At 37.4% G+C, this 27479-nt stretch overlaps 1 protein-coding gene across 2 annotated transcripts in view; it reads left to right on the top strand.

The window, feature by feature from the left end:
* Positions 1–27479, top strand: part of SI (sucrase-isomaltase) — a 269528-nt gene that overhangs the window by 212476 nt on the left and 29573 nt on the right. For both annotated transcript variants that reach the window (XM_063442609.1, XM_063442610.1), the window contains exons 42-55: positions 867–951; positions 1079–1135; positions 2404–2528; positions 3986–4074; positions 4333–4382; positions 8223–8393; positions 10187–10327; positions 11008–11211; positions 14707–14861; positions 18854–19022; positions 21674–21770; positions 22978–23090; positions 23170–23295; positions 23647–23775. In XM_063442609.1, coding sequence (XP_063298679.1) covers positions 867–951; positions 1079–1135; positions 2404–2528; positions 3986–4074; positions 4333–4382; positions 8223–8393; positions 10187–10327; positions 11008–11211; positions 14707–14861; positions 18854–19022; positions 21674–21770; positions 22978–23090; positions 23170–23295; positions 23647–23775 — 1711 coding nt within the window. The remainder of the gene's footprint in view (positions 1–866; positions 952–1078; positions 1136–2403; positions 2529–3985; positions 4075–4332; positions 4383–8222; positions 8394–10186; positions 10328–11007; positions 11212–14706; positions 14862–18853; positions 19023–21673; positions 21771–22977; positions 23091–23169; positions 23296–23646; positions 23776–27479) is intronic.

Here is a 27479-nt window from a genome sequence, read left to right as displayed (position 1 = left end):
CAGTTAAAAGTATAATAGCATCAACTCATAAACGTTGGGACCGTGAAAGAGTAGGGTCTCTGTTAGGCAACCAGTATATTAGCTTAATAGTGTGGTGTTCCGACATATTTTGTTTTGCATGACCATTAGTCATTTAAACATTTTCTGCAATATACTGCAATAAATATGTCAGGGATACTTATGGGTGATGGGAGTATCCTTGCAAACCAACACATTACTGAGTCCAACATTATATAGATATATTAAAAAAAAATAAAAAAAAATCAGAGTTAGCAGCAAACTAACTTAATTTCTCCATGTGTAAGGTATTACATTTGCTAGAATTCTCTCAGGTGGAGCACTTAATATAAAAGTTATACACTAAAACTGCCTCAAGATACGACCTCTGCCTTTACGTACTGTGTAGGGATGAGGAATTAGAACCGAGCTTTCTATATTTATTTACACAACCATATTATTTATGTGTTAGTGTCAGTAAAGTGTCTGTCCAAATACCTCACAGAAAGTCTGTTAAACCAAAATTAAAATGAATAATTTTACATTTGAAAGAAGATTACAACTGCAAATGTTTTAAAATAAAATCAATTATGTAGAAAAAATAAAATGGAGATTTATATGAATTTAAACTATTTTATGAAGTTGAATACCTAACAACTATCAATGATACAGTGTTTTTAACTTATTACGGGTTCTGTACACACTAAATCTCATTGTATATCTTCAGAAGACCATGATATATTTTAATATTCAGATATAATAATATAATATCAATATCATCTTACACTCTATGTATTTCTCTTATTTTACAGTAAAAATATAAATATATACTTTCTTTTATGATTTAAACATGTTCTGCCTATTCTTAGATTCATTGAAGATAAAGAAACATGGGATGTGTTCAGGCAGTTTCTCTGGGGACCAGGATTTATGATAAGCCCTGTAGTTGAAGATGTGAGTACTTTGCTAATTGTGATTTTGTGGCCAACTTGCAGTTCTACAAAAGAATGACTTTGAATATGCAGGTTGAATATATCCATTGCATACCTTTACTCAATGTGTGTTTTTTTTTCATTTGCAGCAAGCAAGAACTGTACATGCGTATATTCCCAATGCAGTTTGGTATGACTTTCACACTGTAAGTTTTGTTCTTTTTTATGATGTGTAAACTAGTAATAATGGAATTTATTTCCGGTGCCAAAAAAACAAACAAACAAAAAAAAATGTATTATGCAATTTATAATTGTATTCCAAAAAATTGTTAAAGGAACACTGAACACTCAGGGCACCATAACCACTGCCCCATGAATGCCGTAAAGCCATGTGCAAACAGTTTGACAACTCACCTAGTCTGTTAATTGTCATGTACCTTCCCTATGAGAACAAGAAGTTCACTGCATTGAGCTACACCCAGAAGTGGTTGTGAGAATGTCTCTCTGTGATTATGTGTCTGTGTGCCTTTGATTATGTGTAACTATGTATCTGAGTGTGGGAATGAGTGTATCTGAGTACATATGACATGTGTGTGTGTCATATGCATGTGACTGTGCATCTCACTGTAAGACCATGTGTATGTGACTGTGTGATTAAGCGACTGTGTGCCTGTTTGGGTATGTGTGTGTACAATTGTGTGAATGTGTGTTAATGTATGTGACATAGTGTATGTGTCTGATTGTGTATGACAGAGTGTATGTGTGTTACTGTGTGCATGTGACAGTGTGTGTCAGGGTGTATACATGTACTTGAGTGTCTAGGTATATAAATGTGTAATTGTTTCATTATGTGTGTTGTGATGTGTGTGATTTGCATCTGTGTATGTGACTGTTCTTCATGTGTGTATGTGAGTGCAGGTATGATTGCATGTTTATGTTTATATGCATCTCACCATATGTGTGTGAGTGAGAGGGTAAAATGGTACCTGGCCAAAAGGGGTTAAGGAATATACAAGAAGTGATATGGGTTAAGAGATACACAAAAGGGTTAACAGGATTAAGATTAAGAGACACAAAAGGTTAGAAGAGGGGCTTATTAGACAAGGGATTTTAGGGGGATTATTAAACAAGGAGAAAACCACAAAGGGATAAGTGGGACGACACACAAAAAACACAACAATTTGGAGGGAGTGGAACACATCCTGCCAAGTGACCTAAGTATTCCTCTGATGTATATATAAAGTTACAGCTAATCTTTACAAACAAAATAGTTCAGAGAGAATCTTTCTGGCAACTCTATTTTGAGTATTTATTCAATTTATGCATAATAAATAAAATTAAAAGTTGGCAACAAAGTATGCTTTACAACTCTATAATCTGTATTTCACAGTGGTATAGGTCATTCAAAATACATTAATTAGAAGATAACATGCTAATAAATTTGTTAATAAAAAAGTGATTAATTTCTCTTTAGGGTGTGAAAGTTACTGAACGTGGTAAATGGGTTGACTTGCCAGCACCTCTTGAACATATAAATCTACATGTACGGGGTGGATATATTTTACCATTACAAGCACCTGCCTTAAATACACAGCTTAGGTGAGTATATTTGTAATTTATAAGTATGATAACATATACAAGACTCATTGATAAAATATACAAGACACATTCATTTAAATTGTATAATATATATATATATATATATATATATATATATATATATATAAATATTGTTATTATTGGTATTTATATAGCGCCAGCTAATTCTGCAGTGCTTCACAATATTATATATGCTTCACAAATATGTAAAATAAGTGTGCTGTGATTGTTTGGGTAGAAGTAGACGTGGGCACTTTGTAAAAATTCAGATCAGCCAAATCACTCATTCCGGGTAAAAAAAAAATTGTTTGAGATAGAAATCAATGCTGCAGTTCAGCTTGTTCTAATATCGTCCATAAAAATTATCCTGGGAAATTATTTGGACGAACCAAATAGGAACAAAAATGTGCTAATCAGTGCACTGCTAAATAAATATTATGTACATATTTTCCAATATGCTGATAAGTACAATTTCAAGCCATTTGGTTCAAATAAGTAACCAATATAGAGAAAACGAGGAGGAGCATTAAAAAAATATATATGTATATATATTTTTTTTCACTCCGGAAAATCCAAGCAATCATAACCTTTTATTGGTTACCAGAGAGCAGGCAAGAATTTTGCCAGAGAAAAATTATTACAGACTGTGGGAAAAGTTTCATTGCTGCATTTTACCGTCCTACAGAGAAGCAATTCAGGTCAAATGCATGTTTTGCATTAATTTGCAATGCAATAATATTCATGCTGTTAGGAGGGAAGTGGTCAACATAATGTAATGGGCACTAATAATACACAATGAACCTTGGATAACATGAACATTGTTAATTAGATAGTTGAATTAGATCTAACCATAGGTATAATGTTCTTTCTGGTAGGGTTCATAAACAGAGCCCTGATACTATGTGCTTGGAAAATCAGAAATGCTCCTTAACAAATACAGTCCTTTGTAGTAATTGCATTGCATTCCCGGCTCCATTTCAAACCATTTTGGAATGGTTTGACTTAAACCTTGGATTCCCAAGGCAATTATGGAACTGACATTTTTGTATTAGCATTTTGCATTAGCAATGTAAATTTTGCATATATGTGTATGGCATTGGTTGGCTGACATGCTCATCTAATCAGTAGCATCCACATTTGGGTGAAATGATCATTGCTTATGAAGAAGTGTGACTTGCACATTTCCAGTATGGCAAATGAGAGGCCAAGCTGCAGCCACCTGGTGACATAAATAGTGAAACACAGAAACAGAAGATGGCACCAGTAGTCTGCTAGCACCATAACCACTACAATTGGTTATGTGGTGATTGTGCTTAGACTGCTCTATTGAATGGCAGACATATCAAAATTAAGAATCTGCTACTGCCATTTTGTTAGATTCATTATTTGAATAAACCCTCACAGAAAGTCACAAACCACACAGAAAGGTCTTAATTAAGCGATGTTTCTTCTTACAGCCGTAAGAATCCATTGAAGCTTCTTGTTGCGTTGGATCAAAATGAAGAAGCAAAAGGACAACTTTTCTGGGATGATGGAGTAAGCATCGGTAAGAATTTCTAAAAAAAATATATATTAAATTATACAGGCTTTCTTGAAATATAGTATCTGATCTGATTAGACTAAATATTTTTAGTTCAATTGTTTAACATTTTTAATGATGTCAATTTTCTTTACTATATCAAATTGTTTGTTGCAAATTAAAGCATGGATTATTTGACATTTTTTTTAAACCAGCAAATACTTGTAAACAAATGTACAAACCAAAATAAATATATTGTTTTAACACATTTTACTTATTTATTAGATGGATTCCAAAGGGGCATTTACATTTATTATGAATTTTCTGCTGGTTCAGTAAGTAGGATCTGTTTTTGTTTTTTCAAATAATGTATTAATAATGCAATGGAATAAATTTGACTAGTAAAAGGTTTGAGGTTCCTCATCAGTTTAACATATTAAACCTTACATATGCAATTTTATGGTGCAGAAATATACTATTTCAGTGGTTTGTAAATAAGTATTTTTTTATTCTATTTCATTATTCAAATTGGATTTTAAGAGTGAGAAAAATCTACATTTCTTAAAACGGTCACTTAAACATGCTTTTTATATCACATGGAAAAAAGCCAATAAATATATATTTATACATCAAATCAATTTTATATGTTTTTATTTCTGTACTACAAAGTGGAATGTATCCATTTAATCATTCACCTAGATCGTAGGTATGTATGTACATTCTGCTTCAAATGAATTGTAATTGATCTGAAATGTGGATGACTGGTGATTCTCATGAATTCCCAAAATTCTAAACGCTACATGGACAAATCACAAAAAAAAAAAAAACCTGGCAATGGCTGAAACTTTTTCGTTTGTTTTGTGATTTGGAGTTTTGTCCATGGTATCAAACAAAAAGGATAATTGTTTGAGAAAAATATGATTGCAGCTAATGAATCTAATCTAAATTTTTATTTTACTCACAAATCAAGTGAGAAGTGACTAAAAAAAGGACAAAATAGCAGTAATAAAAACACAGGGCTGCCATCAGAAATTTTGGGGCCCCTGACAAAGCACAAGGTCTGGGCCCCCCCCCCACCCGACCCCTCCCTCCCGGGCCCGCCCACGCCCTACCTAGTCCGCTGACAATGATGCGGGACTGAATGTGGTGTGTATAGTGTAAGTGAATTAGAATGTGTGTAATGGATGTAGTGTTTGTGTGTATTAGATACTGTTTGTGCAGTGAATGCAGAGTGTGTTAGTGTAGCAGATGCAGTGTGTATAGTGAACGCAGAGTGTGTTTGAGTAGTGGATGTAGTGTGTGTACAGTGATGTAGTGTGTGTTTGTGTAGTGGATGTAGTGTTTGTATGTACTAGATGAAATGTGTTTAGTGGATGCAGTGTCTGTAGTTGATGTAGTGTGTGTATTAGACGCAGTGTCTGTGTATAGTGAATGCAGAGTGTTTCAATTTGTGGTGGATGTAGTGTGTGTACTGTGAATACAGGATGTTTGTGTAGTGGATGCTGTGTGTACAGTTAATGCAGAGTGTGTGTCGTATAGTGAATCCAGAGTGTGTGCATAGTTTAGTGAATGCAGAGTGTGTGCATAGTTTAGTGAATGCAGAGTGTGTGTTAGTGTGTAATGAATGCAGAGTGTGTGTTAGTGTGTAGTGAATGCAGAGTGTGTCAGTGTAATGAATGTAGTGTGTGTGTGTTAGTGCAGCGAATGCAGAGTGTTTGTAAATGTGTAGTGAATGCAGAGTGTGTGTTAATGTGTAGTGAATGCAGAGGGTGTGTTAGTGTGTAGCGGATGCAGAGTGTGTGTTAGTGTAGTGAATGCAGAGTGTTAATGTGTAGTGAATGCAGAGAGTGTTTGAGTAGTGGATGTAGTGTGTGTACAGTGATGTAGTGTGTGTTTGTGTAGTGGATGTAGTGTTTGTATGAACTAGATGAAATGTGTTTAGTGGATGCAGTGTATGTAGTGGATGTAGTGTGTGTATTAGACACAGTGTCTGTGTATAGTGAATGCAGAATGTTTCAATTTGTGGTGGATGTAGTGTGTGTACTGTGAATACAGGATGTTTGTGTAGTGGATGCTGTGTGTACAGGTGATGCAGAGTGTATGTTAGTGTAGTGAATGCAGAGTGTGTGTCAGTATAGTGAATCCAGAGTGTGTGCATAGTTTAGTGAATGCAGAGTGTGTGTTAGTGTGTAATAAATGCAGAGTGTGTGTTAGGGTGTAGTGAATGCAGAGTGTGTCAGTGTAATGAATGTAGTGTGTGTGTAAATGTGTAGTGAATGCAGAGTGTGTGTTAATGTGTAGTGAATGCAGAGAGTGTCTTAGTGTAGTGAATGCAGAGAGTGTGTTAGTGTAGTGAATGCAGAGAGTGTGTTAGTGTAGTGAATGCAGAGAGTGTGTTAGTGTAGTGAATGCAGAGAGTGTGTTAATGTGTAGTGAATGCAGAGAGTGTGTTAATGTGTAGTGAATGCAGAGAGTGTCTTAGTGTAGTGAATGCAGAGAGTGTGTTAGTGTAGTGAATGCAGAGAGTGTGTTAATGTGTAGTGAATGCAGAGAGTGTGTTAATGTGTAGTGAATGCAGAGAGTGTGTTAGTGTGTAGCGGATGCAGAGTCTGTGTTAGTGTAGTGAATGCAGAGAGTGTGTTAGTGTGTAGCGGATGCACAGTGTGTGTTAGTGTAGTGAATGCAGAGTGTGTTAGTGTGTAGCGGATGCAGAGTGTGTGTTAGTGTAGTGAATGCAGAGTGTGGTAATGTGTAGCGAATGCAGAGTGTGTGTCAGTATAGTGGATGCAGTGAGTGTGTTAGTGTGTAGTGTATGCAGAGTGCATGTTGTATTAGTGAATGCAGTGTGTGTATTGTATTAGTGTATGCACTGTGTGTGTTAGTGTATGCAGTGTGTGTTGTATTAGTGTATGCAGTGTGTGTGTTTGTGTATGCAGTGTGTGTTGTGTCAGTGTATGCAGAGTGTGTTGTGTTAGTGTATGCAGTGTGTGTTGTGTTAGTGTATGCAGTGTGTTGTGTCAGTGTATGCAGAGTGTGTGTTGTGTCAGTGTATGCAGTGTGTGTGTGTTGTGTTAGTGTATGCGGTGTGTGTGTTGTGTTAGTGTATGCGGTGTGTGTGTTGTGTCAGTGTATGCGGTGTGTGTTGTGTTAGTGTATGCGGTGTGTGTGTTGTGTTAGTGTATGCGGTGAGTGTGTTGTGTCAATGTATGCAAAGTGTGGGTTGTGTAAGTGTATGCAGTGTGTGTTGTGTCAGTGCATGCAGAGTGTGTTGTGTCAGTGTATGCAGAGTGTGTGTTGTGTTAGTGTATGCAGTGTGTGTTGTGTTGGTATGTGCAGTGTGTGTGTTGTGTCAGTGTATGTAGTGTGTGTTAGTGTATGTAGTGTGTGTGTGTGTGTTGTGTCAGTGTATGCAGTGTGTGTGTGTGTGTTGTGTCAGTGTATGTAGTGTGTGTGTGTAAATTTGCAATGAGGAGGGAGAGGGGGGGTCATTTTAACATTATTTAAAAAAAAAAAAAAAAAATGTAATTAATTAAATTGTTTCTCCCCCCTCCCTGCTTACCTGTGTCTAGGGAGGGGGGAGATTCCATCCCCGGTGGTCCGGTGGCATGGTGGGGCCCCCCGGCTCCCTGTTACCGCAGAGTGGGCCCAGGCCTCCAGCTTCTCCTCTTCTCTCCTCCAATAACTCTCGCGAGACCCGCGGAGCGTTGCCATGGCAACCGGGTCTCGCGAGAGTTATTAGCAGGGAGGAGAAGAGAAGAGGCTGGAGGCCTGGGCCCCCTCTGCGGTAACAGGGAGCCGGGGGCCCGCGGCTGCACACATAGATCGCGATATTCGCGATCTATGTGTGCAGGGAGGGAAAGTGGGGCCCAGGACTGCCAGAGCAGTCCGGGCCCCCCAGGGCCGCCGGGCCCGTGACAACTGTCACGGTTGTCACCCCCTGATGGCGGCCCTGTAAAAACATACAAGTATATATTATATATTTGACAAATATATAAATATTTTTACTGTTCCTCCTCTTTTTCCCTCTACTGGTTAGGCTTACATCTTCCCACTTAAACTATGAATAATGTTTAATACAATTTGTCACCATGCACAAGACTAATAGGTAGTTTTATGATTCGTAAAATAAATGGTTTGTGTAACATAGATTGTAAAATCGGTCCTTTTTATTTTAGAATTATTTGAACCTCAATGCAACACATTCAGTGTATGTTGATCCAAATAATTTGAAATTTGAAGAAATACAAATCCACGGACTGTCAAAGCCTATCAGCGATCTTGTGATAAAAAAAAATGGCATTGTGGAATCCGCAACACCTCAAATCACATATGATTCAGTTCAACAGGTATTTATACGCACACAATTTGCACATATGGTATATAAACACAAGACATTGATTTGCAAGGAATCAGTAACATTTCATGACTACTTTAATAACTGTTCTTTATTGTGCAAATTATATATCTGTGTATGTCAATCATTGATCAGGAGATAAGTATATATAATATATCTCGAATATGTATATAGTTTAGTCAGTTATATTTATGATCACTTCTTTTGTGTATCGAAGATGTATTAAAGGGACATTCCAGGCACCCAGATCACTTCTGCCCATTGGAGTGGTCTGGGTGCCAACTCCCACTACTCCTAACCCTGCAAGTGTAATTATTGCAGTTTTTTATAAACTGCAATAATTACCTTGCAGGGTTAACTCCACCTCTAGTGGCTGTCTACTAGACAGCCAATAGAGGGAACTTCCTGATTTATAGCAAGGATTTTCCTTGCTAGAGCGTCGCTGGACGTCCTCACGCTGTGTGAGGACCTCCAGCGTCGCTCATTTCCCCATTGAAATTCGATTGCGCATGCGCGACGTTTCAGTCTGTAAAATACTTTAAAAAAGTATTTTACAGACTGAAATGTCGACTGGAACGTTGTGTGAATTTGTAATTGCTCAATAAAGCAACAGATGAAATTTACCTTGAAAGACTCCTGAGTGCTCTCTACTGGTATTGTGTGTGTGTGTGTGTGTGTGTGTATATATATAAATAATATATTGGAATACAGTTCACAATGGTTAATAAGCTTGCTCACTAAAGTCCAAGTGTCCACAGTCTGCATTAACAAAACTAATCTGGTATCACTCAGTGGCATTTGCACATCATAATCCAGACATTCAAAACAGTATACTTATCAGTGTTTGGATTTTGCAATACAAGCTCAGAACTTATTGGAATGTTTACTGGATTTTCCCATGTCCAGATGCAACCAAACCTCTGAAATTCAGAGCTGAATAATTAAAATAAAAAATCAACACTCAAATACAATGATAACTATACAGAAAAAGTAAAAGGCACATATTTGTTAGCTCGATGGGCGTAAGCTAGAATAATGAAAACACCTTATTTTTAGGTTACTGAATTATATAATATTCGTTGTGTATTTATTAAATTAATTTTGTTTATTCATTTATTTTCTTTTTCTACCATTGCCCATTGACTACAAGTAATAGTACTACTTCTGGACAAATATTGTGAAATCTCTTGTAGGTTCACATGCAAAAACTAGGGTAATTTATTTTGCAAGCATGTTTTCTATCAGATTTGTACAGAGTGAATCTTATAAAATTTTGTGTTTGATAAGTATGTAAATCCTACATTTTAGATCAGACTCAAATATTAGAATTACAGATATTATAGTAGGCACTAAATGAGAACATATTGGATGTGATCATTTGGTTGAAATAAACAAAATCAACTGGTCTAAATTTTATTAAACATTGGAATTGCACACTGGGTTGAAATTTGGTTATTTTTACAAAATTTTGCTGATCTGGATTGTACCCAAACTTTAGTAAAACATTTTTAAAAGTCACTGCTCTACAGTAAGAAAATATATCAATCTGTAATCAGTACTTTTTAGAAATATAATTGTTTTAAACTTGATACTCATATGAAACATACAATTGATTTTGGGAAGTAGAGTATCCATATATTTTACTTTTAATTGAAATACATTACATTTTTCTTTATTAAGTTAAGCTTTTTACATTTCGCCTATAGCACTAGTGTAGTGTAGTTACATTAGTAAATATCCTTTTACTGAAAATGTAATTTTGATTATATGCTCTTTGTACGGCAGATTGCAAACATAAAGGGTCTTCAATTAGTTCTCGGAGGATCATACACTTTGGAATGGAATCAATACTTGGAAAGATTTGATTGTTACCCAGAAGAAAGTGCGAGTAAAGAACAATGTGAACAACGAGGTTGCACTTTTGATGTATGTGGAACATATTTAAACTTTTTAACAAATTTACATAAGCCAAATTTTACACTAGTATCATTATTTGAAACAAGTCAAGTTAATATATTAAAAAATAGTTATGAATACATTTGTTCTAATATTATTCAAGAACCATTTTGAAGGCCTACAAGCAGTAGCTAACTAAAATGAGATGTTATTACTAAGCCTAAAATAAATAGTATTCATGAATTTTAAAATAAATGGGTTTCAATTCAACACCCTTTTGCACTTTGAGATTTTCTGTGTAAACTGATACATATTTAGCACGAGTACATGGAGGATTTATGTTGAAAATCGTGGTACTGGTTAATTTTTTTTTTCTTCAGAATTTGCATAATGAAGGCTGTTTTCAAACATATATAAAATTATAAAAATGTGTAATTGTTGGACATTATGTATATTAACCAGTGTTCAAAGATAAAGAATATTTAAGACTAGTATATCTCACAAATAAGGTAATTCTTAAATGTACAACATCCTTCTTCTAAATTTAAGCTATAGTTAATTTAATAATTGTTGATTTATTTTTATTTCATAGTAGCTCAGAATGTTCCTATGTCTTTAATTTTCTTGTATTTCAAATATCAAAGTTTAAAGAAATTAATCATTAATAATTTTCTCATGTGGAGTATTTAATATATCTTTACATTTTACAGGTACCCTCATCATCTGTGGTGCCATCTTGTTTCTATCCTCAAACATACGGGTATACTGTTAGCAATGTTGTAGTTACCTCAACTGGCATTACAGCAATTTTAAATAATGCACAACCTTTTTCAAGATATGGTTCAGACTCTCCTACAATAGAAACACTGCGTCTCACTGTGATTTACCATGAAAATAATATGCTACAATTTAAGGTAAGCATTCCAATTTATAAAATTTATCAATAAATGCACAAATATATAAATTGTGTGTATATCTATCTATCTATCTATCTATCTTATATATACATACAGAATACATATTAAAAAATATACTGCTGCACTACTAGTAATAAAATAATTGAGAAATCTAAATAAATAAATTCTAAATCCAAACAGTTACTTCTGCTTAATAGGATGGAGGTCATATTATCTCAGAGGAACACACATTTAAACATGATGTTTAGAATAATAATGTCACTTTAGCACTCAGTATCTGAAACAAAATCACTTTTTTGGCGCATTCTTTAAATATTTGTCCCAAAACATTGTTCTACTGCAACATCTATAATTTCATGACATTTTCTGTTAAGAGTAATTATAACTGTAGGAATACAAACCTGTCCCTAGTAATATTACTTCTCCTCCTCCCTTTTGCAGTAATATATTTTTTTCACATTTTTCCAGTGCTGAGACTTCCCTTCTTCCTGTGACATCATCGAGCAGGGATGTCCCGCTCTTGTTATGGTCCAATCCACTGCTCCTCATAGAAGAATTAGGGACTTGATGCTCAAGCGCTGTGCTTTCCTATTAGCTTTCTTGTCACATTACCGAGTTTTACTCAGTCAGTGCATGAGAAGTGTCTCTTGTGGTTTTATGGAAGACATCTACTTGGGGTAGATTTAACCCTGCAAAATAAACATTACAGTTTTATAACAACTGGAATGTCTACATTGCAGTCAACTTCACTGAGATGAAGTGGTATGGGTATCTATAGTGGTCTTTTAAGTAAAATCCGTGGAATTCAAAGTTTGATATTCATGCTTTTTGATCTTGATATTAGACTTTTATTGTGAGTTTATTGTATCTGTAATATAACCTACATCAGTGGCGGTTGGTGAAGTTTTAAGATGCTTCAGACTCTCTCCATGAATTTGACTTATACAGTACATAGATATAGATACAATACAGAAAGCAGAGCATACAGAGATGCTCATACAATAAAACAAGCTGAGCAGAACATAAAAATACCTATAAAATACATAGACCTGAGTACAATACAGCAGTAGCCATACCACAAACAGATCTGGGGAAAAAAAATGAGATATATACACACAGCTGTGCACAATACAAATATGCCTATACAATACACAGAGCTGAGTAGACTATAGAGATAGGGATGCGACAGTTAAAGTTGAGTAAAATACAGAGACACAACACACAGAGGGCACAATAACGAGCTCCTCATAACTATCTATACACATCCAGGATCACTGTGATGATGATAACACAGAACTGCAATAAGGATATCCCCACACAGTACATGTCTCTGTTTAATGCTCTAGCTCTCACTGTTCATAGCTATCTCCTAGATCTCCTTTACATGATCTAATCTTTAGCAGTGCTCCTGTTATAGTAACGTTAGCTCTGAATTTAATGTGGATACTGTTATGAGACATGTCAGCTACTTCATTAACACTCTGCACACAGTGTGCACATGGTTAATGCATCAAAATACTGATAGATGCCTTAGTATCTTTGCATCTGCTAATATAATTATTATGCAGTGGTAATATGGGGCCTAGAAAAAAAAAGCCAACATGGTTTACAGAATTAGCAATCATTACAGCTTAAAACAGAAAATCAGATCAGTTTTCAGTGTCACAGCCCCAGTCCTGCAGTTTGAAACTTCACACATTTTTAACTAGCCACAGCATGAAGATGGTGTGTTTGTGCAGTAGGAGTTATTAAGACTATTAGTGACAGGAAGCACAGTGCTCTTTGACAAAAATTTCCAAATTACCTTGTCACCCTCAACTTCTCTTGCTTTCTATATATTATATATTTGATTCAATTCCCTTACTCAGCCCTCAGGCAGTCACTAGGGCTATTGGGGGACAGAAAAATATATTATCCACTTACATTTGGCAGGGGTCAGGAGATTTGGTGCTCTCTCTGTGTTACTTTCAAGATGGCTTCTCCTGTGGGCACTGTAACCCCACCGTCTGTTATCAGCCAATGGCGGCTCCTGAATAGAGAGGCTAATAGCATGCCTCCACTCATGGGAAGTCTCCACTCAAGCCCCTTTGGATGAGCCTTCACTGGCATCTATACTGATATTTTGCACTTGTTTCTTGTTTTTTGTTGCATAGTTATGTTTTTACTACATTAGCAAAATTGTGGTAATTATGTCCAATAATATCCATGAAAGCAGTAGTTCCACATTCCTGTGCTGGTCTTGGAAGTGCTGTCATCATACTTTGTACTATTTACATTTTTTTGTCAGATGTTTATATTTTAAGCATTGTCTGTGATGTGTTTTGCCTAAATCAACCAGATCTTTTTACAAGATGCATTAAATTGTGTCTCCCGCTTTATTACTTTAGCTTGCCTTAAATACAACTATGTTATAAAAAAAAAAAGGGAAGGGGTGCCCACAGTGACAGTAAGGTGAAAGTGAGCTCTTACACTTAAGTGAAGGAATCCCTTAACCTTCACAACATAGAACATGCAAAGCAAACAAAATATAAGTGGAGCTTCAGTTTACCTTTTCAGACAGTGATATTGTAAACCTGGACAAGATGCTATTACAATAATCTGCAAATAATAAACAATAAACAGGCAAATCTAAGTGCAGATGGTTTTCACAGAAAATATGTGTGAGAAAATAATAGATGGGTAACTCACAAACATAGAGCCAATAATACACTTGGCTCTGGTAGAAAGCGCCTCTGGATCTTTTAAGGGTGATCCCACACCTTCTTTCAATCTCCTCCTGGTCTCCTCCACTTTGAACCAATATGATAGGAATAGAGAAGGGCAGCTCCAAGGAAGGTTGTAACAAAATGTATTTATATATGTAAAAAATATTCAATATAAAATGATTCAAAGATCAATAAAATAATATCTATGTAGAATGAGTCCAAAACGCGTTTCGCCAGTAACTGGCTTCCTCAGTTGGTCTGGTGTACCTTGTGTCCTCGTGCACAAGGACACAAGGTACACCAGACCAACTGAGGAAGCCAGTTACTGGCGAAACGCGTTTTTGAATCATTTTATATTGAATATTTTTTACATATATAAATACATTTTGTTACAACCTTCCTTGGAGCTGCCCTTCTCTATTCCTATCATATTGGTTCAAAGTGGAGGAGACCAGGAGGAGATTGAAAGAAGGTGTGGGATCACCCTTAAAAGATCCAGAGGCGCTTTCCACCAGAGCCAAGTGTATTATTGGCTCTATGTTTGTGAGTTACCCATCTATTATTTTCTCACACATATTTTCTGTGAAAACCATCTGCACTTAGATTTGCCTGTTTATTGTTTATTATTTGCAGATTATTGTAATAGCATCTTGTCCAGGTTTACAATATCACTGTCTGAAAAGGTAAACTGAAGCTCCACTTATATTTTGTTTGCTTTAAATACAACTATGAATAAATAAAAAATAGACAAAGTATTTTAATGAATATTTTTGTCCTATGAAAATAGATTGATGATCCAAACAACAGCAGATATGAAGTCCCTGTGCCGATTAGAACCCCAAGTAGGCCAACAAGTACAGAACAGCAACGGATGTATGATGTTGAAATTGTAAACAATCCTTTTGGAATCCAAATTAAAAGAAGAAGCACTGGTACCATTGTGTAAGTAATGTTGATATTTTCATGTTAAAACATCTGTTTAATATTCTAATGGCATCACACTACAAAAGTCCAGTCTTACAAAGAACAGAATACTGTTTTCTGATTGTTATAAATACGTTATATTATTACTATTATTATCACCTACACATCTCAACTTTGCTAAGTACTTCTTGATCATAGAAACATGAGAAATTATGTTTCCACAACTATCCTAGAATTCCCAACTTGACATGCAAATGAGCACAGACAGGCATTGTGTTTTAGACTTCATACTGCATTTCTGCAGTTACCCTTGGCAATGGACATTATTTTAATTACAGCTTTTCTTAAACCAAACCATGGGCTGTGACACCAAATGATCAGTGACCAGTTTCAAACTTGTGGGTCTCATCACCATGGCACCATTGGAAAGTGAAGTCTCTCTGAGAGCATATAGCTCGGTATCAAAAAGATTGTGGTGTGATTAAACATGGTAAAATTCACTACATGGAAATACAATAATTAATATTGTGCACTATGTGCGTATCAAGTTGAACTTTGAGAAGTCCTTCTTGCATATACACCAATCAGCTGCAACATTAAATCTACCTTCCTAATATAATTTAGGTCACCCTCATGGTGCCAGAACAGCTTTGATGGGTCAGGGCATGGACACTGCAAGACCTCTGAATGTGTCCTGTAGTACCTGGCACCAAGACATTAGAAGAAGATCCTTTAAGTCCTGCAAGTTGCGAGGTGGGGCTGCCATGGATTGAATTTGTTTTCACAGCACAACCCACAGATGCTCAGTCAGATTGAGATCTGGGGAATTTGGAGGCCAAAGTAACACCTTCAACTTTTTGTCATGTTCCTTAACCCATTCCTGAATAATTTCAGTGTGGCAGGGTGCATTATCCTGCTTCATTGCCTTGAAGGGGTGTGTGTGGTCTGCAATAATCTCTAGGTAGGTGGTATGTGTCAAAGTAACATCCTCATGAATGTCAGAACCCAAGGTTTCCCAGAAATTGCCCAAGGCATAACAATGCCTCCACTGGCTGCCTTCTTCCCATAGTGCATCCATTTGCAATCTCTTCCCCAGCTAAATAATGCACATACAGCCAAGCATCCACTTGATTCATCAGACCAGCCAATCTTCTTCCATTGCTTCAAATTCTGTAGCTCATCCCTATTGTAGGACTTTTCAGTAGTGGACAGGGGACATCATGGCATTGGTACTCTGACAGACTTGTTGCTATGCAGCCCCTTACACAGCAAAATGCAAGGAAGTGTGTTCTCACACCTTTCTATCATGGCTGCCATTACATGTTTAAGCAATTCAAGTTACAGTAGCTCTTCTGCTTCTTCATTGAGTGTCTGTGTAGGTTCATTCTGGGATGCAACTAAAGTGTGTACAGTGTGTGACAAAGGTTGCTACATTGGAGAAACTGGCCTTAAGCTGCATTTCAGAAGGAATCTACACAGACACTCAATCAAGAACCACAAGGTAAACAGATATTGTACCCCTGTTGGTCATCATTTCACCCAGACTGGTCACCTCATCCAAAACCTCAGGATTAATGTTCTTAAAGGGAATTTCAAAGACTCTCATGAACGAAAGACATTTGAGATGAAAATGATCACACATTTCAACACCAGAAATGAAGGACTTGATGTAGACTCCGGCTTTCTCACACACTACCAAAATGTTATATAAACACACATCTTAATTTCTTATATAGTTATTTTTCAATATTATCTCCTCATCTTTATTGGATCCATTTATATACATACATATATGCAGCTAATCTATATATTTCCATGCCCTGCTTTTTTTATTTTAATTTTTTATTTTTTAAACTAGCTTATTGACTCTCCTCTGTTTATTTACTTTTCCTGGCTATTCTCAGCCAACCTGCACCTTTCACTTTCAGGCACATCTTCTGCTATTTACGACACCCCATCACACCCTCCCTCCCAGGGCCGGACTGGGAATTAAAAGCAGCCCTGGAAAAAAAATATTTACCAGCCCCATAATGCGTCGCGCCAGCATAGTGTGCAGATACAGAGTTAGAAAAGATAACTTAAAATTATTACTCCAACGTGAAAAAAAGCACATATAGGCTTAAAAAAAAGAGTGCAGATTTATTTTAAGCAGACGTGCCTTTGCATATAACCAATGTTTCAGTCCAACTACCATGACATATTAAGGAAAGCTTGGTAATGGGACTGAAATGGTGAATGTATGTAGGGCACAACTGTAAAAAATGACGTTATCTTGTTTATTTTGAGGTCCTGTGGGTGCACTCTTCACTTTAAATATGTTATTGTGCTGGATTATGCACCTAGCAACAAGACTGGGCCAATATCTGCTTATTACATATTGTACATATCAATGACATTTCTTAGTGTATTATGCATATATAAATGTACATTAATATATGTGTAAATATAATAGGCATAATTATATATATATATATATATAATATAAATCAGTGGCGGATCCAGAGCCTGATCTCAGGAGGGGCACCTATAGATTATTTAAAGAAATAATCCATGCACAATAACCACTACTGCTCTGTGTAGTGGGTATGGTGCCAGGAGTGCCGGGACCCGCTCCCAGAGTAAGTAGTCAAACCGTTTAAGTACAGTTTGACAACTTACCTGGGGTCTGCTGGGATATGTGGCTGTAGTAGGGTATAGGAGCAGTGGTGCAATGTGTAAGGGGTGCAGTGTGTGTGAAAGGTTCAGTGTGTAGGGTGCGTGGGGCAATGTGTGTATGGGTGGCTGTGTGTGTAGGGCAATGTGTGTATGGGAGTCTGTGTGTGTGTATGGGGGGGCAGTGTGTGAATGTGTATGGTGTGTGTGGGCAGTGTTTGTATGGGGCTAGAGTTCACTCTCACCACTTGGACCACCAGGAATCCCTGGTGGTCGCAGTGGTGAGAGTGAACTCTAGCCCGTAGCTCCAGGGCTAGAGTTTCCCTGTGGCACTCTCCCTCCCCCTCTGTCTCTCTCTATTCACCCCTCTTTCTCCCCTTGTGTCTCACTCTCCCCCCTCTGTCTCTTTCTCCCCCCTTTCCCTGTGGCACTGTCTCTCTCTATTCACCCCTCTTTCTCCCCTTGTGCCTCACTCTCCCCCTCTGTCTCTTTCTCCCTCCTTTCCCTGTGGCACTCTCCCTCCCCCTCTGTTTCTCTCTATTCACCCCTCTTTCTCCCCTTGTGTCTCACTCTCCCCCTCTGTCTCTTTCTCCCTCCTTTCCCTGTGGCACTCTCCACTCTATTCACCCCCCACTTCCATCCCCCCCACCCACCTGAGAGGAGTCAGGGGGCCGGCCGCATTGCACGCTGCAGCCTCGCCGGTCCGGCAGCACTGTTAATGCTGAGGGCTGAAGGGGGAGGGAGGAGCATGTCTCTCTACCATGCTCCCTCGCGGTTCCCACAATCCCCAGCAGCATCCGTGCTGGGGATTGTGGGAACCGCGAGGGAGCATGGTAGAGAGACATGCTCCTCCCTCAGCCCTCAGCATTAGGTGTGCCGCCGGACCGGTGAGGCTGCAGCGTGCAATGCGGCCGCCTGCCGGCCCCCTCAAAGTGTGTGCCACGGGAAATTTCCCGGTATCCCGGTGGGCCAGTCCGGCCCTGCTCCCTCCCCTTCTCTAACATCAGTTGTTTTAATTGTTAAACTCTATCAGAGTGATCAGAATTGCTTCAGACCTGAGGAAGAGAGGAAAACTCTCAAAAGCTTGTCTTTGAAATATTATGTTAGTCCAATAAAAAAAGGTATAATTGCATACTGCAATACTCTGGTATTTTAGCATTATATATGTATATAATTAGTTTGAATTCGGTATTATTTCTGTTTATTTAGTGGGCTAGGCAAAGTATTTTCTTATATAAAGCTACCAACAAAATATCAGAGAGAAAGTGAGAGAGAAAATTGTAAAATCATTGTAAAATAAATGTTGCATGTAATCTAAACATGTGTATATGAAGATATCTAACACACTTTATTTGTAGTTGGAATTCGCAGGTTCCAGGCTTTACCTTTTCAGACATGTTTATCCAGATTGCAACTCGATTACCATCACAGTATATCTATGGACTTGGAGAAACTGAACATAAAACATTCCGTCATGAATTAAACTGGATAACCTGGGGATTATTTGCCAAAGACCAACCTCCTGGAGTATGTATTTATGAGCACACTCCAGTTCTCAAAAGTGATTTAGCTTACTGAAATTATTAATGTGTGAAGAGTATGTCCTCTTTCATTTCATTTTTTAAAGTGCAGATTTCGGTAGAAATTGACACTTTTGTAATTTAGACTTGTTACACCCTCAATCAGACAACCAGTCCTGTTACTTAATGGTTTGGTTATCTTAGTGCAGCTAAACTCAAGGGCCTAGAAATTACTCAGAGCACCTGCCTTGCAAAGACTTTGCATTGAAAAGTCTGTGATTGGACAGTCACACAAAGTCTGGGTGGGGTTCGAGGAGCTGGGCTTGCAAAGGCAGCAGACAAAAGAACTGCAGCTTTTGCAAACTGCATTTAGATATCCTGCCAATTAAGAATTATATAATTAAATACATGTATGTCCTTTGGGTAGATCTTCTAAACAATAATATATATTTTTTTGTATTTGGACAGTGGGGTGTCCCTTTAATGGATTGAATCCATGTTGTATATTTTTTTTTTCAGAAATAGCATTCATCAACCATCTTTGAATCATATATAAAACAAATAAATATGCTGGCAACACTTATCTTTAATCACCTTGCACATTAATATCAATAATATTGTATATAACATAGGAGCTTAGATAGTCAATCTGTACACATTATTATATATTGTGCCCTCAGGTTTTACCTCAAATGTTAACAAATATTATAAGCAGTTTATATGTTGGCTGTACAAAACCTGACTTCTAATAGGTTGGTTAATAATAAGTTTCTAAATTAAGTATAACTTCCTACAATGCATATTTGATTTGTTGGCATTATTCCTGAGATTAAATACCAACATTTTTAGTAGCATAATAAAGTGTGATTTTTTTCAAAGAAGGCGAGGAGTTTGCTTATTAAAAGTAAATGGTAGTTAACAACAGTAAGTATAAGAAACTATATATATATATATATATATATATATATATATATATATATATATATATATATTTTATTTTATTTTTTTTCTAGTTGCCACTAGTTATATTTTTTCTATGTGTTTGTGGATATGTGCTTATTTAGTAAAACTCATAATTCTATTTTTTATCAAAATGTATAAGGAGCATCTATAAAAGAAAACAGTCCTTTCAAGAAACAAATAAAACAATAGCTGTTGCTGAAATGTTACATCATTAGACCTATATTATGTGTGAAGAGCCTTAGTAAATCTCTTCTGTCATTCTGTCATCACATGCCTAATACTAGCAGAATACGTTCATAACATTCATCTGAATCTACAAATCAATATGACTGTTAGCAGATAGTAAAATTTATGTTCTCAAAACATGTATTAAATCTCTTTAATGGTCTTCTTCATTTTCTATAATGTTTTGTGTTAATGGGTTTAAAACAAAATCTCTTATAGAAGATACATAGCAGTGAACTGTGTTTTGTTTGAATATTAAACAAACAAGGAGCTTTGGAGGGGCTCATAATAAATCATAAGATTAAAGATTGAGTGATTTAAATACCTTCAAAAACCTAAAAATTACATTATTTTCCTGCATGCTGCACAATTATGTATATTTTTAGATTAGGCAAGTTAAGGCAGTGTTACACTACTGTATAGTGTATACATTGATATATAGTGTAGGGGTTAATATTTAATATTTGATGATTGTTAGGGTTAGGGTGAGTGTTTATGTGTACTTTATTGTGATAGGGCAGTGTGGGGATATGGGAAGGACTTTACTGTGATAGCTGGACTGGAACATATACTGTATGCCCCAGTGCTGCCCACAATGAGTAGGAGCTACAGTTCTGGGTGACAGCTGATTCAGTTGCCATCATGATAACTGCAGAACCCGGAAGCCATTATTTTCTCATTACATTATTTTCCCATAGTATGTGCTTTGCCTTGATGAATATATATTTGACATTGCATTATAGTGTTAAGTTAGAATTACTGTGTTAAAGTAGTATAGAGGTTACATAGTGTTCTTATGCAGGAGTTGATGTTTAAAGTTTTTATATTTTACATTTTTTTTTATTCTAAAAGCATGGAAAGCATCATGGAGTTGTAGTTCCACCCTTTGTGGATCTATGTTTTGGGCAGCCCTGGTGCAAGGTATTGAATAAAGGTGGGACTTAACTGTATGTGTAGTGTTGGTAGTGCAGGTGCCACTGTCTAGCAATTACAGGTAGATTGGGACATGTGTATCCTGGTTCTACCCGAGATTAGGGCACCCAGGCTGTATGCAGGTAACCTGTGCATTACTCCTTGGTCATTAAGAATTAATGCACAGGTCAGGTCACCATCCATGCAGTACTGAGTTTGAAACCATGCTCTACACATTGAAACACTGGGTAGATCATGTAATAATATATATGTAATTGCAACTATTGCTTTTGAGTAACTGGTAAACTACACATTACAGTCTATAAATTACAGTCTACTTTATGCGGGACCAGCATAAAGTAGCACTTGATCCAAATATGCAAAAGCACATATAATTATTATCCAATTTTCACCCATAACATAACAGTATCACAGAACCTTCTACTACATTATTACAAATGTTATACATAACTTAACCTGACACACACATGAGAAGTCTAATACTAGGAGTAATATTTAAAACCTTTACAAATCTGTTATTTATTGTTCTCTTTACAGTATAGACTAAATTCATATGGTGTGCATCCCTTCTACATGGGACTTGAAAATGATGGCAATGCTCATGGAGTGTTTCTACTTAACAGCAATGCAATGGGTAGGAGCTCTATTTATATTTTGTCTGTCCTTTTCTTCCTTTATCCTATTTCTGCTAACATAGAACATATGGCACAAGAATGCTTAAAGTACAATTGCCCCCAAAAAACATTTATATATAATAATCCTTTCATCAAATTTGAATTGATATATATATATATATATATATATATATATATATATATATTATTTTTTTTATTAAGAAGATGTAAAAACAAAATGCCTCACTGTGTTTAGCATACATGCCTCCCACAATTTTCAATGGTTAGAGAATTAAAAACTTTAATTTCACGAGTGGGGCTATTCTGAGACATTTTAGGTGACTTACTAATAAAAATTTATGAAACTAAAATGTAATTTAGTAAAAGAACATTGTATCTTATTTACAGAGCCTGATTTCTAAACACATTTATTGTAGTTTAAGAGATCACTACAACCTTAGGAATGCAAACATTTATTTGCAATGCTCTAGTGACCTGCTAACTAATTAGCGTACCGATCCTCCTTGTGTGAAAGAGAGACATGAGTTTACTTACCTTTTCTCCTTCACTGTAGTGCTCACTCTGGAGCCGACCCTGTCTCCTTTGCAGAGATTATCAATCAATCCCATAGGAAAGTATTGAGAGGCTAGTGAGAATAGGCAGAAAAATAAAAAGTTGAGCCTATCTGAAAGAGCTGAATTCCACTCTATTTTTGAGGAAGCACTTCTAGTGGCTGACATGGAGACTGCCACAGGTATTTTAACCCTGCACTGTGAAAATGTTGCTTTCAGTTGCAGGGTTAAAACTACAGTAACATTGTATGAATGTTTAAACCGTGCTGAAATGCCATGCTTCTGTCATTTATCATTTTGTTTAAGCATTCAGAAAGTTACATAGCTTTTGAGATACAGGTTTGCATCGATGTAGACACAGGTACAATATAGAATATCGGTGGAAAGTAAATCGTATTTTAAGAATTCTTCCAGTGTTCAATTTAACTTACAGATAGTCCTGATCTTATACAGAGCTTCCAGCAATGTTTTAGGATTGACTTAGAGTGTCTCAAGCAGTTTTGGTTTTATTGATTCAAAAGCTTAAAGGTTGGATAATATAGAAAATATGTTTATTAAGCTTAAAGTTTATAATGCTACACATACATTGTATAATTTCCTCTATTTACCTAGAAGTCCTTTATATTTATTGGAACTATGTTACTTGCATTTCTAGATTTAACTCTGCAACCTACACCAGCCCTTACTTATCGTACAATCGGAGGGATTTTAGACTTTTATGTTGTGTTGGGGCCCACTCCGGAGACAGTGGTTCAACAGTACACAAATGTAAGTTTTGACATGCACTCCATGTTTTTACAATTGAATAAAAGTATTACTTAATTGTTATGTCTTTCTTTAATTTCAGCTTGTAGGCCGCCCTGTCATGCCAGCATATTGGTCACTTGGATTCCACTTATGTCGCTACGGGTATAAGAATCACACAGAAATAGAAGAGCTTTATCATGAAATGGTTGCAGCTCAGATTCCATATGTAAGATTTGAACTAGAACATTATACTGTTCTAGACATACACACTAATATATTTTACAGACCGATTACGGTCTCACTGTCTGTCTGCCTGTCTCTCTTTCTATCTATCTATCTATCTATCTATCTTTTTTCTTTCTTTTTTGATTTCTTCTTGCATGAATTGACTGCATAGATCAAGTTTTTTTTTCCATTTATTTGCATAATAAATGAATAGATTTAAAACAGATGATAATAGGTAAATAGAAAGCTAGGCAGACAAGTGGATAGACATACAGATCATTAAATAATTATACAGTCATTTGATAGCTTAGTGGATATTTTGATCAATATGTCAAAAATATTTCATTTTCAGGATGTACAATATGCAGATATTGACTACATGGAAAGACAGATGGATTTCACTTTGGGCTCAGAATTTTCGGGTCTTCCTGCTGTTGTTGACAGACTCAGACAAGATCATATGAAGTTCATCATAATGCTGGTAAAAATAAATTAAAAATAAATCTAATATACCATTGTCTATTTCCTAATTAGTATTTTAGGTGCATCCTTTTTATCTCCCAGCTTAGCTAACGTGTTCATGTGTGCATCTCCAAATAGGATTACTGCTATCTCTTCAATGGATATATTCCAACCTATTCAAAACAATCCAAGTATGCACTATTTTAAAGTGTATTCCAGCCAATCACTATGTAGATTTAATTATATTATTCTGAACCAACTGTTAGACTAAGGGAGAATGGAAAAGCTGAGATTCCTTTATAAAAACGAATGGTATAAATGATGAGGTCTCCTCTATAGCTCTTTCTGGATTACCAGAGATAAATTCCGACATCTCTTCATACTAGCGTGGTCTTTTCTGGTGTGGTCTGCCATCCTTATGCAATATATGATCAAATAATGTAACTAAACCCCATTATATTTTGCCTAAGTGAGGTGTTTTTTAATAAAACTATTACAATCCGTGAAATATAAAAATCATTGTTTAGTGAATAAGCAAGTGTGCTGTATTGTGTATTTTGTATGTTGTGTGTGTGTGTATATATATTATATATATAAATATATATATATTTGTGCTCGTAATTTATCTAATACATAATGGAATGTAGAAGGAGAAGCAAAGTTGGTTGAGGTGTACCGAAACCAACGTACGAGTAGGCCTGTAAAAGAGGGCCCACAAAGGTAAATGGTTAATATAGATGGTTGTAGGTGGGTGGGGACAAACAGCTTGCACGACAAAGGTAAGTGGGGGGGGGGTAGGGTTTATATAGGATCATAACTCCTCCCACAAATTCAGGCCAAATGGCCTTCCAACTTGTGCTCGGAATTTATCTAATACGTAATGGAATGTAGAAGGAGAAGCAAAGTTGGTTGAGGTGTGCCGAAACCAACGTACGAGTAGGCCTGTAAAAGAGGGCAAAAAGAGGATTCAAAGAAAACACACTTTATGCAAGTTAACTACAGCGTGGGTACTGAAAGCTTGTAAGGAGCTTTTACTCTGAGGTATATATGTAACTGCGCTGGGTATTAGCTTAGTGATCTTAGTGACTTAGTGATGTAGACTAGGGTGTAAGAGCTTGAAGATGCAGCACTTTGTGACAGAAAGACCAGCGAAGGAAGCCATGATGTATCTCCACCTTAATGGAAGGTTTAGACGTATAGTAGTGGATAAGGACTGATAGTGTGTGGTTAACGTTGGAGACATAAAGCGGTGTGACAGAATAGGAGGTTTAAGTAAGATGCTTGATTTGTAGGTTTGGAAAAAAAACAACATATTGTAACTGCAAAAGTCTATATTCAAGCAAACTCTAATTGTGATATGTACAATATACAAGGCCCTGGCGTGAGTGATAGAGTAGTTGTGAAACTGCGTTAAGCGTGCACACCTATACGTGGTGAAATTGTTTGCTTAGTCCAAGATTAGCTCATGGAATGGTGGTATCTTGGATGGTATGTAGTGGATCGTGGGGAGTGCCTGAAAGAAAACCTTAAATTGAGAGCGTGCAAAGTGTCAGCAGTTGTGTAGTGGACACCAGGAATAAAAATGTAGACTAGAAAGAACTGAGGGGTTGCTACCTGCCAAATCAGCCTGCGAATGAACCACAGTGGCGGCGAGTATGACCGCCCTTACTAATGAAATCTCAGGCTGCGGAGTTGTCAGAGCAGCATTTAACTGCCCTGCTGGTCCAAAGAGGACCCCGTGTGAGGGTGGCAGCCATGTTGGAGTGGATCTCTGACAAAGAAGAAGTCTTTCTAAAGGCCGGCAAGGCATCCATCACAGTGGGTCAGGCATCCCTAACCTGAGGTTACCTGGTGACAGAGGGACCCCGAGTGTTGTGAAAAGGAGGCTGTGGTGGTGTGAACACTGTTAGGTGTTTGTGAACCTGCTAAATAAACAAAAAAATCATCCAGATAGTGGATAACCTGAATATTTTAGGAGCGGCCAGCAGAGGGTTTGTGCAAAGATGTTGAATACTTAGGGATGCTCCTAGAGCCAAACGTAGACAAGGTGCCATTGTGGAGTGTGAATAGATAGTAGATTAACCCCTTAAGGACCAAACTTCTGGAATAAAAGGGGATCATGACATGTCACACATGACGTGTCCTTAAGGGGTTAAAGGCATTGGATAAGTCTGACTTGCTCAACCAAGTCTTACTACTTGCTGAAGTGATAGCTTAACGGGAATGAGGAGTTTTGATGCTGGGAATGGAAGTAGAGTGTGGTGCGGAAGGGGACTATGATCAGACGTATAAAAGGGTATTGTGAATGGCTACCTCGATGGGAATGGTACGCCAAGATGAGAAGTGTGAGGACCGTAAAAGAGGCGATCGTGAAACCAGCGTATGATTGCTGTGGACAGAAGGTGGTCCTCCGTAATAGGGTCAATGGATGTAGGTAATAGGTTGGGGCATATGAGTGTACCTTTGGGAATGGCGATAAGGCCCGTGTGATTGGAACAGAGTGGGCCGGTGAGACGTATGGAGTAGTGATAGTGGATGGTGGGGGACGGGGAGGGAAATGAAAGTCAGACTGTATGACCGAGATCACCAGGTGAGGGCCTGCAGGGCTTAATGAGACACCTGGTGTGACTATAGCCGATTCCACTTAACAGCCACTTAACAGCCTGTTGATCGTTTGGAGGCTGGCCGGGATAGTCACCGGGGTCTCCTGATTGGAATCTGAGGAGTAAGCCCTTGTGAACTAGAGCCGGGCCTGGGGACATTAGCCTGAGCCGTCATGAGCCTGTGTAGTCCTGTCTTACTGGTAGTGGCTGGAGATGGGATACTCCTGTGATTGAGCTCTGCTGACATATTTGGAATGTACCAGTATCCCAGGTAACTGAGGGTAGAAGGGGTGAGGGATTCCTTTGGAGACCCAGGCCTGACTGGCTCGCTGGGTATTTCAGCAGACCGATTATTGGGATGGATTCTCGTGACATTCTGAAAAAGAAATAATGACTTGGATAAGTAATGTGTCTTAGAGGTGTGGATGAGACCTTCGGAGAACTGGCCTGCTAGCTAGTGCCGAAGCGAAAAAAAATTCTAGAACCAAGTGACAGGTGAGGCCCTGCTAGTGCCAAGTGGCGGAGAGAGGCTCTACCTATGATTTGGGCCGAGGGAACCGTAAGATATTCAAAACGTGTGGCCGTGACTTGGGAAGTCCTAACTGTAGCCCTAAAGGGCGAGCGAGGTAGCTAACTTTGATTTGGTCATGGGGCTGAACCTCCGTGTAAGAGGTGGGGGTGTAGACCTCGCGGGACCATAGTGTTACTTAGGATAGCTAAGGCCAGTGCCAAACCCTCAATGCCAGTTCTCAAGCCTGGTGGGGCTTGTCTCTTAGAATGGTGTGATAGAACTATGTAGATACTTAACCTTGAGTGTTTGTTCTCTTTCTTTAGGCAATGCACAGGAAGATTACAATATAGTCTTGCTTCTGCAGGGAACGGGCCCGGTCCGGGAGACCCTAGGGGAAAAAGATGCTAGTGGGCCTTAGGCGTGCCACTAGTATAATGAATGTAAAAATGTTGTACGTATGGGTAGGTGTGTATCAGAGATACTGTAACATAAGAATTTGAGTAAGCTGAGGGACCTGAACGTAGGTCCATAAATTAGAGACAAGCCCCTGGGTTCCCACAAATGTGAATATTTTTTGAATGAAACGAAGGCGAAGTGAGAACTTCAGAA

This window comes from Pelobates fuscus, chromosome 2 (genome assembly GCF_036172605.1).
Source record: "Pelobates fuscus isolate aPelFus1 chromosome 2, aPelFus1.pri, whole genome shotgun sequence".
Classification (NCBI taxonomy): domain Eukaryota; kingdom Metazoa; phylum Chordata; class Amphibia; order Anura; family Pelobatidae; genus Pelobates; species Pelobates fuscus.
The sequence above is the reverse complement of the archived record's forward strand: the minus strand, read 5'-3'. Positions and strand labels throughout refer to the sequence as shown.